General features: G+C 50.2%; 1 protein-coding gene across 2 annotated transcripts in view; it reads left to right on the top strand.

The window, feature by feature from the left end:
- MYO18B (myosin XVIIIB) overlaps nucleotides 1-19,231 on the top strand; it is a 234,144-nt gene extending 214,913 nt beyond the window's left edge. For both annotated transcript variants that reach the window (XM_059895391.1, XM_059895390.1), the window contains 2 exons: nucleotides 15,589-16,777; nucleotides 19,016-19,231. In XM_059895391.1, coding sequence (XP_059751374.1) covers nucleotides 15,589-16,765 — 1,177 coding nt within the window. In that variant the 3' untranslated portion in view covers nucleotides 16,766-16,777; nucleotides 19,016-19,231. The remainder of the gene's footprint in view (nucleotides 1-15,588; nucleotides 16,778-19,015) is intronic.
- The last annotated feature ends 922 nt before the right edge of the window (nucleotides 19,232-20,153 follow it).

The following is a 20,153-nucleotide window of genomic DNA, read 5'->3' as shown; positions in this document are numbered from 1 at the left end:
TTGAAGGGACCACCGGATTATTTAGTCCAATTCTCTCATTATATAAATGGGAAAAACTGAGGTCTGCAGAGGGAAATATCTTACCTAAGCTTATAGTAAGGATTAACCCAGAGTTCAGATGCCTTGACCTCCAGCTTTATAATCTGTAAATCCTTCTCCCTTTTAAGAACTTAGAATATAACTGAGAAGGCTACAGTCCTCTTGGCCACCACCCCAACCTCAGTTCCCTTCCCAAAGGTATCCATCGTCTTCAGTTTGGCGTGTATCCTTCCACATCTTTCTCTGTGTATTTATAAACATACATGTACTTGTAGCAAATACATACCATTTTTGTGGGCTTTTAAAACACATAAATGGTATGATGTTATTTTATGTATATTATGCTCTACCTGAATTCTTACGAAGTGCTTCTTTCCCTCAACAATATACCGTGGAGATCTCTCCCTATCAGTCCACATAAGTCTATCTCATTCTTTTACATTCCTGCAGAAGATCTTAGAATGATGCCATGGGTTTATTAAACTGCAATCTTCTTGTTTCACTTTTATTTGAGTTCAGGATATTTGCTATTAACCTGTAAGCCTTTTAAAAAAACAAAAGGCACACATCCTTATGCACGTGGGCAAATGATTCTCTGGGTCAAAGGGAATTTGCATTTTAAACTTGACTAGATGCTACCAGATCATCCGGGCGTTGTTTGTGCGAGGAGGCAGGATAGCATACAAGGCTCCTGTGTGCTCCCGCACCGCCCCCCCCCCCCCGCCCCCCGTATTGCCTGGCCCATCACAGGCCTCAAGAAATGAGTCCCTTGGGCATTCCCAAATTTAACTGAGAAAGAAGGTCACTCTAAAAAGAGAAGAGAGAGAGAAAGCAGTCTTCTGCCAAAAAAATCAAAGCATTCCGTGTATTATTTATAAGGGGATGTCAGCTCAAGAGAAATACACCTAAAGCTTTATGATTTCCAGCCCAGGAATCATGCAGCTGCCGCTGATAAATGCAAGAGCTTTTGGTGACAGAGACGCTAAATGACCTCCGTGGCCCCGGGGAGGAAGTTCACGAGCTTGGTGGTGGCAGCCACGCCTGGCTCAGGAGCCTCTCTTGACGGCCGGCTGCAGGTGGTGCCAGGGCGTCCAGGGCTGGTATGCTCTCCCCGGCCCTGCAGGGTGCCTGGCCTTTGCCTCCTGCCCTCCAGGCCACTGCCCTGCCGGAAGAGTGCGCCAGGAAGGGCTTCTCTCCTCTCCCCTCTGGGCCTCACAGCACCTTGGGCTTTCCAAGGCAGGTCCAAGCCCCATTTCTGTCTAGACCCCCATCCCCACGTCCCACGGAACCCCAGCCTTGGTCACTCACACACTTCTGCAGGGTCCACGCACTGAGGGGCATTAATTGAACCAGCTGTTCAGATGCTGATGTCTTATCACTGGCCCGTTGCTTCTTTTCATTTTACTGGACAGTTACTCCAAACCATCCTGACTTTCCTCCGGCCCTGATTCCTCACTCTAAGGAGACACCCTAAACTCCTGGTTCATTCAAAGAAAAGAAAATCATGGTCTGAACTTCTGTGGTGTCTATAAATCCATCTCTCTCTGCCCTCGTCTTCCCTCTGGTCTCAGAAGATAAGATCCAGTCCTGTTCAAGTCGAATCCGTATCCCGCTGCCCCCTCTCCCGTGCAGCGCGCAGCACCCCCTCTCTCTCCTGCGTCCTCAGCTTCTGCCTTTCTGCTTGTCCTTCCTCCACAGGTTATAAGCACCTGCGGGTCCTCCCCGTTCTAACTGTGTCCCCACCCATCACCTTTCCCTTCCCTTTGGAGCCAGGCTTCTTCACAGCGAGGTCCACATGCACCGTCTTCACTCACCTCACGTTTCTGCCTCACTTTCCTCCAGCCCTGAGCCTGCCCCCGCCACTGAACTGAAACTTTTCTCACCGTGTCAGCGGCTCCCAAAGGGACACACCAGGGGACATTCTCTAGACTTGATCTTTTTCTGGACTTCTCTCCTGCACTGGCCTCTGTCAGACACTTCTCAGAACTCCCTGCCTGCCTGGCCTTGTAGCTGTTTCTGCTCCTTGGCGCTCCCCAGACGGCTCTCCAGCCCGGCCAGTGTGCTGGGGATCACAGGATGCTGCGCTCACCTGCTGTTTTTCTCTCCACCTGGTCCCAGGCAATCCTCTTGTGATTTTAACTCCCTGACCGTAAGCAGATGACCCCCAAATCTCGCCCTCCAGCTCTTACGTTCTCCCAGGTTTCAAACACGTATATCATATCTAACCGCCTACCTTTCTTTAGAAGCTCGCCACCTGGATGTCTCCCTGGTGTCTGAACCCAGCGTATCCAAGGGGAGACTCCTCCCTTTCCCCCACCAGTGTCATCCGTATCATTTGGTGGTTCTGTCATCCACAAAGCCACCCAAGCTGGCGCCCTCGACTCATCTGAGGCTCTCATCCCTCTCGCTCATTCCCATTCAGCTGATCCCTAAATCTTGTTTATTCTGCCCCTCCCCGCTTTAAGCAAATGCTTTTTTTTTTGGGCTGGGCTGTGCGGCATGTGGGATCTTACTTCCCCAACCTGGGATCGAACCCACGTCCCCTGTAGTGGAAGCATGGAGTCTTAACCTCTGGACCACCAGGGAAGCGGCCAAGCAAATACTCTTGACCCTTTTTACTTCTCTCCATCCTCACTGTCAGCACCTTGAAGTCAGGCTACCATCATTTCTGTTCTAGACTCTGGCAAAGACCTTCCAACCCCACCCTCCTCTAGTCCCTCCTCTGAGCTTCAGCCAGGATGATCTCTCTCAAATGAAAATCTGGTTTCTTCCGTGGCTTCCCGTCACCTACAGCAGGAGTCAGCCAACTACCACCCACAGGCAAAATATGGCCCTTGACCTGCTTTTGTAAATAAAGTTTTATTGGATCAACAGCCATGCTCTTGTTTTTTTAAAATTTTACATATTGTTTATGACTGCCTTTGCATTATGATGGCAAAATCGAGTAGCTGCAACAGAGATCGTATGGCCCCAAAGCCAAAAATATATGCTATCTGTCCTTTATAGAAAACCTTTTGTGACCTCTGCCTTACAGGATAGAACAGGATGGAATTCAAGCACCTTAGTGGGCTTCCGGTGCCCTCTGTGACCTGGCTCTTGTCTGCCTCTCTGGTCTCATTTCCCTGTATCTTTTCTTCATGCTTTGTGCCCCAAACGGTTTATGTTACTCCCTCATACGCTGTGTTGTTTCCCACCCTTGGTCCTGTGTCCATGGTTTTTGCTCTGACTGGACCCCCTTCCCATGTTTCTTCACTTTATGAACTCTTATTTGTGACTCAGCTCAAGTGTCACCTACCTCAGGAGACTTCACCGACTCCCTGGCTGGGTCACATGCCCCTCTGCCGTGGTTCTGCAGACCCCATGATTCCCTCTCCCATAGCACTTTCCATAATACGTTAGGATCATCTGTTCGGGTGTCTGTCTCCCTCATTGGCTGTGAACCATTTAAGGACATAAGCTTTCTCTTTTCCTTCTTACCTCAGCACCCACCATGGTGTCTAGCACATAGTAGGTGCTCAATAAACATGCATTGAGCAAATAAATGACCAGTGGATGGAAGTTAGATGGCCTCTCTAATCACTCTGATAGGGTGATTAGAAGGATGACGCTGATATGAAGAGCCAAGTGTGGCTTTGCCGGACGGGGTAACTGTCTTGTATCACAGAGCAAGTTGCTAGCAGCATGGAACAAGGATTTTTGGAATATAGTGGGGGAACCTGATGGTCTGGGGCTCCCTCTGTTGGGGGGAGGGATGGGGAGTGTTCAAGTGTTTGGGATCCCCATTTGGTAGCCTTGGGAAGTCCAAATAAAATTGTATGTATCCTGGTCAGAGACTTTATTTATCCCTCAATTTCAATGACCGATCTGTCACCACATAATTAAGAGATGCTGTGATTTGAATTTATTACCAAACATGGCTCTGCACTGTTGCTATTGGACTTGTACCATATTGCAGTGTGAGCGTGGAGATTATTGTATAAATTATTCTCACTCACATAATCATCGTGATTTTAATTACTGTGTAATCTTCGCTAATTACTGTTGTACGTATCATTTGCTTTGGTACTGATTTAACACAACTGCTTTTCATTTGGCTAAAAGACGGCATTACAACTTTTCCTTTTTCAGGGAAAAATTTGCTTTCTGTAGACATTTGCAGCCCCATACTCTTGGCTTGTGGTTCTTAGTTTAAAAGCAAAAGAGGGACTTCCCTGGTGGCACAGGGGATAGGACTCCGTGCTCCCAATGCAGGGGGCCGGGGTTCGATCCCTGGTCAGGGAACTAGATCGCACATGCATGCTGCAACTGAGAGTTCGAGTGCCCCAACTAAGGCGCCCGAGCCACAACCAAGACCCCGTGCCACAAACAAGACCCTGCTCAACCATATAAATAAATTTTTTTAAAAAAGCAAAAGATTTAGACACCACCATCCTCCTTTGATCAGCCCCCGTGGATTTTTATGTAGGATAAGGCTGGCTTGAATCAGTAAAAAGGTCTAAACTATAGGGGGTTTTTCGTTTGTTTTTTTGTCTTTTTTTTGGCTGCGTTGGGTCTTTGCTGCTGCGCACGGTCTTTTCTCTAGTTGCGGCGAGCGCGGACTACTCTTTGTTGCGGTGCGCGGGCTTCTCATTGCGGTGGCTTCTCTTGTTGCGGAGCACGGGCTCTAGGTGCGAGGGCTTCAGTAGTTGTGGCACACGGGCTCAGTAGTTGTGGCTCGCGGGCTCTAGAGTGCAGGCTCAGTAGTTGTGGCACACAGGCTTAGTTGCTGGGCAGCATGTGGGATCTTCCCAGACCAGGGCTTGAACCTGTGTCCCCTGCATTGGCAGGCGGATTCTTAACCACTGAGCCACCTGGGAAGCCCTAAGATATTGTCTTTCAAATAAAGTTGTATTACTTTCAAGGAAATGCAATTACTCTACTGCAGAAGTGGGGGCCAAGGATGGGTCCATGTGAGACCTGCTTAAATGATTAGATAAGACTCGTTTGTAATTAGTTCATTAATTATGTAAATGTGAATGGATGATACTTGGTGTTAAAAACAGCTTGTTCTCAAAGTAGGTTAAGCATCCGACTGCTAATCTTATTTCAATAGCACATCTATTTACTGGTCTCTGCATTCTTAGAACCAGAGCTCAGGATCATTTTAATCCATCCTGAATGTACTTAATGAATGAGCCTCTCATGAAAATGGTTTTATGTCTTCCTAGGACAAAAGGGTTCTTTTCAGTTTTATCAGTATTAAGAAGATTAGTGCGCAAGATGTGGAAGCTGGAAGCATGGAAATTTTCAATGCAAACATACTAACCATGGACCCAAGGCCTGAGCAAGTGAGGAGCCGAAGTCTGGCTCTGTCCGGGGTTTATCTCTGGAGCCAGCATCACTCTTGGACAGGCTTCCGTGGGAAGGAGGGCTGTTTTCTATCCAGAGCTCCAGGTCTTATACGATAGATCTGCAGATCTTTCAGGAATTTTGAGGCTCACCTAAGTTAGATGCAAGTTTGCATAAAACCATTTGGATTAATCACTGATAGTTCAGAACATTCTTGTAGTATCTGTGGTTCTCTAACTGAGCTAGACTTTTGTTAAGTAAACTTATCAAAACATACATACTGGAAACTGCATCTTTTGAAACTTTCAAAAATTGGTCTTACCTTTGTAATAACTACCAAAATCGAAACCAGACCATTGCTAGCCCCCTAACACCTTCTTGTATCTGGTCCAGTCGTGACCTCCTCCTTACTCAAAGGTAACCACCATCCTAATTTCTGCTCTGAATTTAGATAAGCCTATTTTTTGAACTCTCCAATGCCTTTAAGTTTAAATTTAGCTTTTCTGTTTTTCCTAAGTAGCAGTTTCCTCTGATACAAGCTAGACTATCAAGCTGGATGCTGAGTGAGACTTTTCTACTCCTTTTGCTCAGTAAACATTTCTTCCTTAGTTTCCATGCCCAGGAGGACATGAAGGGTCACTCGTACTTCCCTCCAGTCATACATGGGTGAACTGCCTTCCCCTCTAGACTATAAGCTTCTTGAATGCAAGGTTTATTCACCTCAGTGTCAGCAGCAGCTGGCGTCATGGCACTCAACAAATGATTCTGAATGGCTAGAAGGAGGAGTGGATGGATGGGTAACTTCCGTTCGCTTAAAGCTGCATTTTTATGATGAACTGGGTGCTGTTATGAATAAGTCAGAGATTTTATGTGGTTATTGCCATTGTACAGTACTCAGCTGAGCTAATGTTTATGCATAGAAAGTGAAAGAAAGCATTGAAAATTTATTTAAAATCTGTTGAACCCAAGTTGAATCTCTAATCCGATTTGATTACTTTACATACCCAGTTTGTTCTTTCAGGACATTGTGGAGGTTGTTATCAGAGGGCAGGCTCAAGTTTGAGAGCCAGTACTTTCCCGTCTCATCAGATTGTGAACGCCGGAGGCTCTCTCCTTCTCTGTTTTTCCAGGGGGACAATGAGGGATTCGAACCAAATGTGGTTCCAGCTCCCTCTCAATTCTGAAGTTGATAAAATTCTCTAGAAATAAAACCAGGCTTTGGATTGGGTTTCGACATAGGAGGAATCCCCTCTAGGTTGTGTACTGGAAGTTGGTTTTGAATCTCTTGGTTTGAATCTCAGAGAAGTGGGTTTGGCTGACCCGTAAGTGGGGCTGCTGGGGTCTGAATGAAGCAGCCGGATGAGGCAGGTGGAGCCTTTTGTCCCCTCTTTCTTCAGTCCCACGATCCCTCATCTTTCTATTCCTCCATTCCTTCACTCTTTCCACTCCACGCCCTTCCCTTAAGGGACTCTTCTAGATCCTGGGAATTCACAGAAGAAAAATACAGTCTAGTTCAGAATTAACAGTCTTGTTGGGAGTTATAAACAAGTAAGCAAACAATTATAGGATAGAGGCTGGGGAAGCACAGGGGCTGTAGGAACCAGAGGAGACCCCTAGCCCAGCCTGGCAGGTGGGCGAAGGCTTCTGGAGGTGGCTGCAGTGGGGCTGAACATGGAAGGGCGAGTAAAAACGTTTGCTTTTCTTTTTTTTTTTTTTTTTTATCACTCGGAATCACCTGTAAAGTGTCCTTTCCTTCCCCTTTCCCTCTCTCTCTCCTTCTTTCTTCTTCTTCTTTTTTTTTTTTTTTTTTAAACAATGAAGGTGTCTGGGCACCATCAACTCTGCTAGCCTCCACCTTAATTTGACAATGGTTTTTTTTTTTTCATATTGACTTGATTTCTATCTTTACCTTCCTCTCTACTTCTGTCTATATCTAAACACATTTTTTTAATGCCCAACAACGTGAAAGTAAGTTGAAAACATCATGACAGTTCTCCTTAAGATAATTTCACATCTTTATCCTGCGAAGAAGGACGTTTCCTAACTATTTGCACCATTATTGCAGCTAAAAAAATGAACAAATCCACTGTATCATCCAAGATACCAACAGTCATATTAACCCAATTGTTCTGAAGTTGTATCACTGTACTTTTTGAAAGAAGAATCCTATTAAGGGCACTCATTGCATCTCGTTGTTTTGTTTCTTTGGGTCTGTCTCTTTTAGAAAAAAGTAAATAGACTATTTTTTTAGAGAAGGTTTAGACTTAGAGAAAAATTAAGCTGAAAGAACAGAGCGCCCATATTCCCCCGTCTCTGTCTTCCTACCCTCAGTTTCCCCTCTTATTAACATCTTCCATTAGTCCTTATTCTCTTTTAAACTAGAATGGTCCCCTTACCTCCCCGCCCCCATTGAAACTGATTTTTTTAGTAGAGTTTCAGGCATGATTCTGATGGCAACTCTGTTCAAAACCCACTGGTCCTAGTACCTGGTGACCAGTAAGAATGTGTGGGTGAGACAAGGCAAATTCTGGTGACCCACAGGAGATACGTGGGCAGGTGTCCACTGAGGGCAGTTAATGGGTCATTTTTTTTAAGTGTCAAGGCCTCAGCACCTGCTTAAGATCAGTGAAAACAGCACGCAAGGCTTAAGAGTTATCTTGCCTCATAAAAACATTATACTATAAGGAATATAGGGTATTTACAGAGTCTACTTCCTGACTCAAGTCTCTGCACCTTCAGGCCAGAAATAACCAGGCGGAGGGCCTCTCTGCTGCTTATTCCACAGCTTTCCTGCTTGCCATCAAGCAGGCCTCCCTGGGCATCACACCCCCATGGCCTCCTCCTTGCTTCGAGTCTTTCCCTTTAGCCGAGTGGCCTTTCTAAGCCCTAGTGTCTCTGCCTGTGAAATGTAGACATCAGCCCTTGCTGGTCCAGGGTATTGAATAAGCTAATAGCTGGCAGGAGGGCTCTTCTACTTGGGGTGTCTTCCTCAACCCCTCCCACCACCAGATCCTACCCCTCTTCCGAAAGCCTGACTGCACCCTGCCGCCTCCAGAAAGGCTGTGCCCTCAGGCCGCAGCCCCTCGCCTCTCCCTTGCCAGCCTCCTGCCACATTTTACACTCCACGGTTCACAGTGTACCTGGAGTTGCTCGCACTGCTGACCCTTCTGCATGGGTTGATCCAGTGTCCACACCCACAGTGTGCCCTCCGAAAGGCTGAGGCAGCCCGTCTCCTACTATGAGGAGCTTAGCTGAGCGTTGCATTGATACAGAGTCAGTGAGACTGAGGTGAGAGCCTCGGCTCTGCTCCTTCCTCTCCATCTGCCCTCTGAGCCTCCATTTCTTCCTCTGTAGAATGGAACAGTCAAAGGCAATAGCGGGCAGCAGAGTAGAGTGGTCAGGACACGTGAATCCTGAAGCTGGATTCCTTAGTTTAAATTCATGTTTCTCCCGTTTATTCCATGACAAATTACTTATCCTTCCTGAGCCTCATTTGTGAAATAGGAAGATTATAAGAGTTGCTGACTTAGAGGACTGTCATGAAGATAAAATTGAATAACGTCTGCAAAGCCTAAAGGCGCAATATACAGTGGCTCTTGTGATGCAGAATTCATCTGCACACTCTAGGGACTTAATAAATGTCTCGTGTTTCCTACCGCATCAGGCACAGTTTTGGGCACCATGTCAGCTTCTATTACAGACCATCAACTGCTGTGTTGGACTCGGTTCCAGTACCTTCAGGCCATCTTCAAAGGACATCTGGTTTCCCATCCAGGCCTCGATGTTAAAGAACATCGATACATTTTTAATTTCCTCTTTAATTTCAGGGTGTCGATGCAGAATTGAGGGGGGGTGATAGCATGTCTTTTGGGATGATTCATGGCGTCATTAAATCTGCATCGAGTTTCCTGTAGTTACCGTTGGCTCAGGCTCTGCTCAGACTCAGACCTGGGAATTCTGGTTTTTATTGTGTGACCGTGACTAATGCCAGTGAAGCCAGTGTCTCCCTGACTTGGGCCTCTCTATGTTTTACTCGTTGTGTCTCAGTGGATTTTGAGCAATGTATGTGTGTAGACATGAGTTCAAGTGGTTGAGGTTTCCTCTTAGCTTTCTACCTGGGGGGTGTGTGATGTTGTGGAAGGACAAAGCAATGGCTTCAGATCTGGCCAGCCAGGGTTCAGATCCAGACCCTGCCACTGAGCAGTGTGAGCCTTGAGCAGATGGCTTCTCACTGGTGAGCCTCAGTTTCCTCATCTGCAAGATGGGGTGATCATCCACATCCTGATGAGATGATATATACAAAGTACATGCATTTTTTTCTTCACCCAGTATTCATGGAATGTCTACTGCTATGGCAGGCACTAGAGAGAAAACGATGGAGCCGCATTCACAGGATGGCCTGTCAGGGGAGGGGGTGTGGCCCAACTTGGAGACACGTGTGTCAGCAGCTGGCTTGCTCTGAGGCTGAACAGACCACTTGGGTATCCTCACCCCTTTTCTGTGCTGCTCAGAGCAGGCTCGGACATAGGAATTGTTTATTCTTGAATATCTGCCCTCAATCCTCAATCTAATCTAACCTAATGGGAGGGGCCATTAATTGAAAAACAATCATTAAGATTTTAAACATATATTTATTAGTAGTAATGTTTTGAAATGAATAAGTAATATATATGCAAGTTCAATTGCACCAGAATCCACCTGGCATGAAGAGCTGGGGGCAGGTGGAGGTGTACATGGGCTACGCTCATGTGTACTGACTGTCCCGATGACGTACGTTGTCTCTGTGAGGTTGGGAGTTACTGTTCCCACTGTCACAGCGAGGCTTCACAAGGTACCTGGCTAGGAAGGGACAGAGCTAGGATTTGAACCCAGGCCTGTCTGCTTCCTGAAGCCCGGATTCTTAGCCTTGCAGGTTAGAAAGAGTAAAAATTCCAGCATTTCTGCATGATCATATCCTGATTTATCTAATAAGCCTTCATACATGTTGAGCCACCAATACTTAGAGAAAAAGAAATAAAAGGAATCCAAATTGGAAAAGAAGTAAAACTGTCACTGTTTGCAGATGACATGATACTACACATAGAAAATCCTAAAGACGCTACCAGAAAACTACTAGAGCTCATCAATGAATTCAGTAAAGTTGCAGGATATAAAATTAATACACAGAAGTCTCTTGCATTCCTATACACTAACAATGAAAGATCAGAAAGAGAAGTTAAGGAAACAATCCCATTTACCATCGCCTCAAGAAGAATAAAATACCTAGGAATAAACCTACCTAAGGAGACAAAAGACCTCTACTCTGAAAACTATAAGATGCTGATGAAAGAAATGGAAGACAACACGAACAGATGGAAAGATATATCATGTTCTTGGATTGGAAGAGTCAATATTGTCAAAAAGACTGTACTACCCAAGGCAATCTACAGATTCAGTGCAATCCCTATTAAACTACCAATGGCATTTGTCACAGAACTAGAGCAAAAAATTTTTAAATTTATATGGAAACACAAAAGACCCCAAATAGCCAAAGCAATCTAGAGAAAGAAAGACGGAACTGGAGGAATCAGACTCCCTGACTTCAGACTATACCACAAAGCTACAGTATTCGTATATATTCTTTTGTTCATCAATTCACTTAATGGACATTTATCAAATGCCTGCTATGTGCCAGAGGACTCAAGGTCCACTCATTCATCCAACACATATTTAGTGAGCACCTACTATGTGCTAGGGCTCTGGCACTCCACTCATTCACTCAACAGATGTTTACTGAATGCCTACTGTGTGCCCAGACACTGTTCTAGGCACAGGAGTAGAGCAGTGAATGCAACAGACAAAAACTCTTGCCCTCCTGGAGCTCTTTCTTATCTCCGCAACACTGCAGGGTTGACCTGGTTTCCCCCCATTGTACAGCTGAAGAAACTGAGGCCTAGAGAAGTTAGGTGACTATCCCAAGGCAAGTGAGTGGCTAGTGAGTGGCAGAATGAGACTAGACTCCAGGGGACAGATGTTACCTGGTAAGGTGACATCGGAGACACTGTTAACCCTGTATCACATCACAGAGTGTGGAGGAAGTTTCCAGAGAAGGGTGCTGCTGGCTGTGGGGTTGGAACCCCACCTCTGCTACTCCCAACTGTGTGTGCCACCCCGCCTCACTGTGCCCGGAGCTCACAACTCCTACCCCCCAGGGTGGCCGTCGAGGTTATAAACGGACGTGGCGGTCAGCTCCGTGCAGGCAGGTGGCCCACCCGCTTGTTCTCCCTTGTATCCATGGCAGCAGCACGGCGCCCAGCGCACAGTAGGTGCTCAGCCAGGGGTAACTGTTTCGGGCCCAGCCTGGAGCCTGGGCGGCTGGATGCCCAGGAATGCTGCTGGCTCCTTATCAGGCAGGTATGCTAGAAGCCTCTTCCTGTTGGGATAGACTGAAGGGCAGGTGCAGAAGTTCCCAAGATGTTTCTGGAGTCCTTCCTCAGAGAATCACAGTGCCCCCGCCTAGGTTGTGTCTGCACCCGTCGTCTCCCAGCGACTCGGAGCACCTCCTGTGCATCACGTCTCTCCCTGGCTGAGGCAGGCACAGCAACGTCTTGATTAGCCACCATCCGTCCGTCATGCGATGCCAACGGAAGGGAGTTCCACCTGAGCTGAGCCGTCCCGTGAGGACAGCTGGGGAAAAAATGAGTCTTCCCAGGCCCCTGGAGGAAGACGGGGGAATGTGCTTGAAGTGTCCAGAGCCAGGGCAGAAACGGAGAGGATCACCGTGACCCAGACAGCAGAGCTAGAACCCACACCCTGAAGCTTGCAAGAGGGCGTCTGCATTCAGATTCAGTGCTGCGGTCTCCACACAGAAAGGAGTGGATGCAGCAACCTTCCCCCTTGGAGTGGTGGAGCAGACAGGAAATAGAATAAGATGCTGCAGAGGCGTGGGTGGATTTCTGAGTGGTAAACCCAGGAGGCAGCGCTCAGCCGAGACGAGGCTTCTTTCTCTCCTTCTCCCCCACCCCGTCCCCATCTCCCCTCCCTCCCTCCTCACTCTGCCCCCACTCCCAGTCCTCTCTGCCCTCCCCCGCTGAGTCTACACTGCTTGGACTGTGTTCTGGTTTCAAGCCCACCAGCTGAGGCTCTGAAGGCACCAACCAGACCACTCCAGAAGGAGGGACCCTGCCCACTCCACCCCACGACATCAACACGGGGGCCCCCAGCAGGGCTCCGTGATCAGTAGCTGGTGGCAGCCAGGTGGGCCCTGAGCGGCTGTGCCTTCTGGAAGATGCTGCTCCTGGTGGGCCTTGGGGAAGGCGGGCACATCTCCGCTGGTCTGGCGCAGCCGAGGTCCCCCGTGGCTCCAGCCCAGCGAGCCTGTGTCCTCTGCACCTGGACAGCAGCACACATGGACTGCGACCTCCAGACCCCGCTCCTGGGCTGCTGACAGTTTCGTGTGCCCCCAGCCTGTCCCACCTTGTGGTCAGAGATGAGGAAGGCCGGTCCTCAGCTGCCAGCCCACACCCCATCTGCGGCCCTCCCCTCTGTCCCCCTGGCCTTGCCCTCAGCCTCCCTCTTCCTTCGCCACCTCCGTCGCCACCGGTCTCTTCCTCTCCATCCCCCCATCCGTTCTCACTTCACCTTCTCTCTTGTTGGTCCTGCTTCTACTTCTCCCCACTTCTCTTCTCCTACCACTCTTCCTCCTCCCCCTCCACCCTTTCCTCCTGTAGCTTCTCTTCCCTCCCTGTCTTGGCTTCTGCAGCCAGAGGGGAGCTGGGACGAGTGGGATGGCAGAGTCCCAGGAGGCCCGGCAACAGGAGCCCTGGGTGCTGCCACCCCCACGTGACAGATGATGGAGGAGACTGAGCGCCCAAGACACATTCATCACGTCCGCCTCCTTTCAGGGCCAAGACAGGACGGAAATGACTTCTGTCAGCTCTGCAGCAGCCCAGTGCCCCTGGCAGCTCCAAGCTGTTTATTAAAAAAAAAAAAAGATGAAGACAAGAAAGAAAGAAAGGCATGTGAATGCCATCTTGCCATGTGTTAGGGGAGCGATTCTAAAGTGATGATGTTGACAAACACCCCTTCAGGTCATCACACAGGAGCTCTCCAGCTCCCTTCCCGGCCTGCGTCCAGCTGTGACGGAGATGGAAGGTGACAGGCAAGAAATAGGAAGGGAGCAGCTACTCTGGGCAAATTGCGAGGCTTTTGTTTGAGCACGTGGGGGCCAGCCGTTGCCGGGAGTGATGGGACGCAGGGTCAGCTGCCCGTTCCTCCTCCTGCCCGCTCCTCTTGGGACTTCACGTGAGGCTTCCGTGGAGCCCAGTGGTGGGTTAGGCTCCAGAGACCCAGAGGTTGTTAGTAGTCATCGTAATGAGCCCTGACAACTAATTATTGATGATTAATAGCCATTCATTATCGATTATTATTAATCCTAACTGTTAACCATTATTTGAGGAGCTAGGTGCCCGGCACGGGGCCCAGGGCTTTTCTTCTCTCCCCTTGATCTCCCTGTGAGATCAGGACGGTGACCTGGGCTAGGAGGAGGGGGAAGGAGTGCATCCAACGAAGGGAACTGCAAATGCAAACCCCGGAAGCAGGAAGAGCATGGCCTGTCCCAGAAGACCCGTGTGGCTGCAGCAGAGTGAGCCAGGGGCTAACTCACAAGACAGGAGGTTGGGGAGGGGGTCGGGAGCCTGAGCCCCCTGGAAGACTAAGGATAGTGAGGACAGTGCGTGATGGAGGCAGCGCATCTGCACGCCTACCTTGGGATCCATCTCCTGGTCTCCTCACCGCCCCCAGACTGTGACATTGACCCTCTTCACCTAGCTGAGCTAGGGCATGAGGAGGGACAGATGAACGCAACCAGTCCTGTGCCTGTCACTCACGGAACCTTTTCACAGAGCACCATCGCCATGGTCCTGGGTCAGGGGAGGTAGCGTCAGAAGAGAGAGGCTTATGGGATGGTAGGAGCTCAGGAAGGCAGTGCCTAGGTCCCTACCCAGGTCCCTGAAAAAGATCCCAATCCCCTACCCTATCTGTACTCTCCACTCCTGACATCACCTCCAGGGGCCATGGGCTTGGCTTCTTCTGAGACTGAAAAGCCCTTTGGGTCACTGTGGTCAGCTCTTTTCCTTCTCAACTATCCTACCTGGTCAGGGGATGGAAATGGTGATAATCAGACTGTGGTGAGCAGGACACCTTCCTCAGTCTTGTGCCAGAATTCCAACCTTTATGCGTAGGAGGCTGGCTCTTGGAATCATTCCTGTCGTGACAGAGCAGCAAGCAGGGGCTAACGGCTGGGGACCTGCGTCACCGTTGCTCCCACCTTCTTCAGGCTGAGCCCCGGCCCTGGCTGCCACGCCCAAACTCTGACATTTGGCGCCCCTTCTTGCTTTTTTTTATAAATTACAGCTTTGCTGGTGTGTGGGAAGGAGGTCGTTTGTCTTAGAGGGAGGACAAATAGATTTTATTTTTTAAAGGAACAGTGGATGGACTCCAGTCTCTCTCCTTTAAGCCCTGCTTTTCGTTGTACAGTCTATAATTTTGCCCCACTGCGAGATTCCCACTTTTCAGAGGCAGAGTGGTTTTGGCTCAGCTGCTGCAAAATACCTCTGCCTGGCAGTCCCAGAATAGAAGGCGTCTGTCCTCTCGTGTATAGTCTTGGTTTCAGGTTGATTTGATGTAAATGTCTCCCTTTTGAAGGACCGTATTTTTTGTTTGTTTGTTTGTTTTTAATCCCACCCCCATCCCATGAAACAATCAGGGGTGTCATGGAGCATCTCATTCAGACGCATATTTGGGTCACTGGCTCTATCTAGCAAGCTCTGCTTGGTGGGACTGTCCTCCGGGCTTGGCCCTAAATAAATAAATAACCTCCCGTAGGTGCCCCTGAGTCTTCAAGAAGCAAATTACCTATTTCACAGCAGGCTGTGTGGTGATAGGTCCTATCATGTCAGAGACGATGCATCGTAAATCTGAGTCATCCGTCAGAGGTGCACTTTTAATCTACTCAAACGTACTTCGGTTTAATTATAGGCAGAAATTGCATTTCAGAAAGTGACGAGAAATCATTTACACGGGCTTGAGTCTGCATATTAAATCACACGGTTCGTTGGAGGGTGCAGGTGGGGTCAGCATTTCCAGAGAAAAATACTATTAGTGCCCGCGCTCTGGGGCTCAGTCGCGCCGACTGTAGAGACGGCACGATGTCTGCTGACGGAGGGTTTCTTCTTGGCGCAGGATCCAGGAGGAGGCCGGCGACGGGGCCCGGGACGCCCACGGCAGGACCTTGGGGGACAAGGTCACATCCCCGCTCTCCCTCCGCCGAGGAAAGTACGGCCACTTCGGGGACGGCGAAGAGTGTGGCGTCCAGAGAAAGCCCCCAGAGAGGTCGGGCACGCCGTCCTCCTCCCCGAGTGGAGACGCGTCCCCGCGGCCCAGGGACAAGCTGCCCAGCCCGTCGGCCGCCCTGTCGGAGTTCGTGGAAGGGCTGCGGAGGAAGAGAGCGCAGAGGGGCAGGGGGTCGCCGCTGGGCCTGGAGGACTGGCCCACTCTCCCCATCTACCAGACCACCGGGGCGTCCACGCTGCGGAGGGCCAGGACCGGCAGCGACGAGGGCGCTCTGGCTCTGAGGGCCGGGGCCGAGTCTCCCCTGGACGCGTCGGCCGGGCTCCTGCGGTCCACCAGCCTGAAGTGCATCTCCTCCAAGAGCGTGGGGGGCCCCAGCCCGCCGCCCGAGAAGCTGAAGACCCGCTTCAGTTCCTGCGAGTCCCTCCTGGAATCGGGGCCCGGCTCGCGGAGGACCCCGAGCTCCCCGACGGCGCTTAGGCGCTCGTTCTTGTCGCCCACGCTGCGCCCGCGGAGGCGCTGTCTGGAGTCCTCGCTGGAAGATGCGGGCTGTCCGGACCTCGGGAAGGAGCCGCTCGTCTTCCAGAACCGCCAGTTTGCACACCTGATGGGGGACCCCCTGGGCAGCGACCCATTCAGCTGGAAGGTCCCGAGCCTCAACTATGAACGCAAGACCCAAGTGGGTTTCGATGACTTCCTCCCGGCCATCCGGAAGCCGGAGACGCCTACGTCCTTGGCCCGAGCGGCCAGAGATGGCCAAGACAGCTCACAGCGTACAGGCGTCCACTTTGAGACGGAAGAGGCCGACAGGGGCTTTCTCTCAGGGATCACCACCGTTTTGAAAAAGAGCCCGGAGCCCAAGGAGGACCCCGCTCACCTCTCCGACTCATCCTCCTCCTCCAGCTCCATCGTGTCCTTCAAAAGCGCCGATAGCATCAAGAGTCGGCCGAGAATCCCACGGCTGGAGGGTGACGGTGGTGAGAGAACATCCCCCGAGATCGAAGAGCCGGGGGCGGGGAGGAAAGCGGAGGATGTTGAGAGCATCATGAAGAAATACCTACAGAAGTAGGAGCCAGCTCAGGTAACAGCGCCCGGCTGCCCTGTCCTGGGGGGATGAAACGAAGTGGTCCACCCAGGGCTGGCAGCCTGTAGGCAACCAGCTGCTGCTACTGCTTTTAGGTTTTCACTGAAATAACGTGTTGCTATTTATGCAAATAATGTGTTGCTGGTAAATGCAAAACTTATCAGAAGCCCTCACTAGGTGCCACCGGTTTCTCTGCTCTTGAAAATACAGACCCATCAGAAAGCGTGAGGGTCCTGTGGGGGGCGGGGGGGAGGGTGCTGAAGGAGGCACTGGGCTTTCAAAGTTTTCCCACCCTTGTCCTGTTCTCTTTCCAGCGCTCCTTTCACCTGGTGCTGGGGGAGCCGTGGAGGCATCTGTCCACACAGTGACGGGAGAGCCCGGGTGGATGGGGGGAGGGTCAGGCTAGTGTAGACGAGACCTTGATGTTAGTGAAGTCCAACTCTTGCATTAAATGTGTAAAGAGAAACTGGGGCCCTAGAAGGGGGAGGAGGGGACAAGTACAAAGGTCACAGAGTGACACCATGGGAGCAGCAGTGCTTCCCTCTGCCTTCTCCTCCCCGTCCCGATCCTGGCACTTCTCTGCAATAAAGGTAGGAAGAGACATTCGTTGCTAATAACAGCTCCAGTTTATTGAATGTGTTTATCAGGCAGTCGTTTGGTGCCCACAGTTACCCCAAGAGGTGGTGAGTATGATTTATTCCCATTCTAGAGGTTGACAAACTGAGAATCATATAGGTTAAGGCACTTGTACAGAATCACCCAGGCAGAACTGGGATTCGAAACTCCAGAGTCCCCACACTTTTGTTGGTGATACTTTTTCTTAGGTACGTATTCCAGGCCTCTTTGTGAGTAAACTCGGAGCCACACTGATGGAGCTGGGTCTTTAAAGGGGTTGCCTCTATGGAGGGCAAACTGAGGCAGAGCTTAGAATCGTACATCTAAAGGGGGGGGGATGGAGCTCACAGACTCCAGCCTCACTCTTGGACAAGTGAGGAAGACCTCAAGATCAAGGTCACCCAGTGAGTCTGCCACCAACCCAGCCACGCTGACTCCCAGTCCAGTGCTCTTTGCCCTGAGGCCAGGCTGGCCCCTGACTGCCCCTCGTAGGGCATGTTTCAGACTCCAGGGCACTGAGTGTTCCGCTTCACAGCTCCCGACTGATATGCAAAGCCCCATGAGGCAGGCCAGGAAGCAGCGGAGGGGGAGTTAGAGCCTCCCTCCGGGTTCAGACGCGATGCAAACCCACAGCCCAGTGGCGGGCCCCCCCAACCCCGGTGTCCGTAAATCTCCGTGTCACTGAAGCTCAGAACTCGCAGCGGCTCAAGGCTCAGGTGGTCAAGTGGTCGCGCTCAGCCCACACCTGGCTCAGCCACCGGCCCTCCTTCCAGAGGCCTCCTGGGTCCAAACAAGCCGCACGTCCTGTCACTTTGAGAGTCACCCTCAGCCCATCAAAAAGCCATTGCCCCTTCCACGGAGATGGGCTTGGACTGTATCAGAGCAAATTAAATTGACTTAACATGGCCTTCTCTCTGCTCTCAATTACTGAGGAGAGATCTGATATTCATTTACATTATTATGCTCTCAGGGACACAGAACGCAGTTTCAAAGGCCAAGTAAAGGGCACACGTCCCGAACGGGAACAGTGCTTAGCAGACGTCGTCACAGAACATCTTGTCTCTGCCATTTTTTTTTTAAAGCTCAGCTCCCCTTCCCCCCTCCCAGCAACGCTCGCTGTGATAATGGAGCGCCTGCCTAAAAATCTCCGCATTTGACTTGCACGCTGGAGTCTTGAGCTCGACAATACAGCTCCATTGCCCACGATACAAATGTGTTATGGGATTCGGAACCACTCAAGCCCCCAGAGCTCAGTTCTTACCTGTAACTGCCGAGCTATGCAACCTTGCTGAGCGTCTGTGTTCTCAGCTGGAAAATGGGGGTAATAATGCCAGCTACCCAAAGTAGCATTGTGAGTGGCGTGTGAATCAGAGACCCCAGCCCAGAGCACTGCCCCAGCGGCCACAGTGCATGTCAGGTACCTGCACTTGGAAATGGTGGCCCTTCAGGATGTCTCTCAGGCTCCCTCCACTCGTTTCCCTTCTGCCCCCCTCCTATCTCATTCCGCTCAGCACATCGCTGCAGTAACGCCACCTGGGAATATGGGCTCCAGGGGCTTCCACCCACCAAAACACACTCCCCAGGCCCCATTTCTCAGCTCTGACCTGCATTTGTTTCCAGCCTCCTGCGACACACTGCCCTCCTTGAAGACTTCCCGACTCCACGACTTTCCGGAGAGAGAGACAAAGACCAGCCAGGCCTCCCCAGGGGCCTCGAGTCCACAGCCAGTGTGGCCGCCCTCAAGAGGCCAGGGGGGCCCAGCAGAGGCACATCCCATGGGGCGTGGGGCTCCCAGCATGCTAGGTCTGTACCAAATAAAGTGTTGGCTTCTTGGCATCTGGGCTTTCTCTCTATTCTATGATCATGTTACCTAGGACTCTGGAGGATTGATGGGGTGCACCTTGGGGTAGAAGGGTTCCGAGGAAGGGAACCAATGCAAACTGTTTGTAGTTTCGGGTGCACAATGCTATTTCTTTCCCTACGTGTCTACATGCAATGGCCTTGCTCTCTTCACTTGGCCAAGTTCTGCTCAAATGTCACTTCCTCCAGGAAGTCTTCCCTGATACATCAAGCTGAAATAAATGCTCTTTCTCTATTCTCCCTTAAATCCCATGCTTCTATCATATTTCCCTTGTCTATTTACATATCTACATTGTGTGTAGATGTGCAGGCATTCAAGAAATTTTGATGAATGAGTGACTGAACAAGCAAATGAACCATGGAACAAGTCAGTGGCTCATACACCCTGAATACCTGGGACACACTGACATATATGCATCTCTACAAATGTCCTCCCACAGCAACATTCAAGAACTTGTGACCCTCTGTTCCCACAGTCCCCTGTACACCTCACATACACAGCCTACCATGCACACACAACTATGCACGTGTACCTAAAACTACACTCACAAAGGCACACTTACAGCCTGGACACCTGCTTTATCAAACATCCTTGAAGTGTCAATAATCCTAAAACTATAGGCTAATGTTTATTGATCACATACTGTGTACTGACCACCATTTTAGGCATTTTACACAGTGCATCTCACTCCAACTTTATAAAGTCCCAAGAGATAAATCCACTTATTTTTTCCTATTTACAAAGGCAGAACTAGCTTATGCCTACGTTCAGGTAGCCAATGCTGCTTCTCCTTAAGTTCCCACTGGCACAGACTCCACGTCCTACCCCACATGTGCCTCTATTCCTAGGGCCCCTCTGGTACAGCCAGTCACAGCTGCCATCAGGAAGGAAAGTCCC

The sequence above is a fragment of the Balaenoptera ricei genome, chromosome 14 (assembly GCF_028023285.1).
Source record: "Balaenoptera ricei isolate mBalRic1 chromosome 14, mBalRic1.hap2, whole genome shotgun sequence".
NCBI lineage: Eukaryota > Metazoa > Chordata > Mammalia > Artiodactyla > Balaenopteridae > Balaenoptera > Balaenoptera ricei.
Note: the sequence above shows the minus strand (reverse complement) of the source record. Positions and strands in the feature narration are given on the sequence as shown.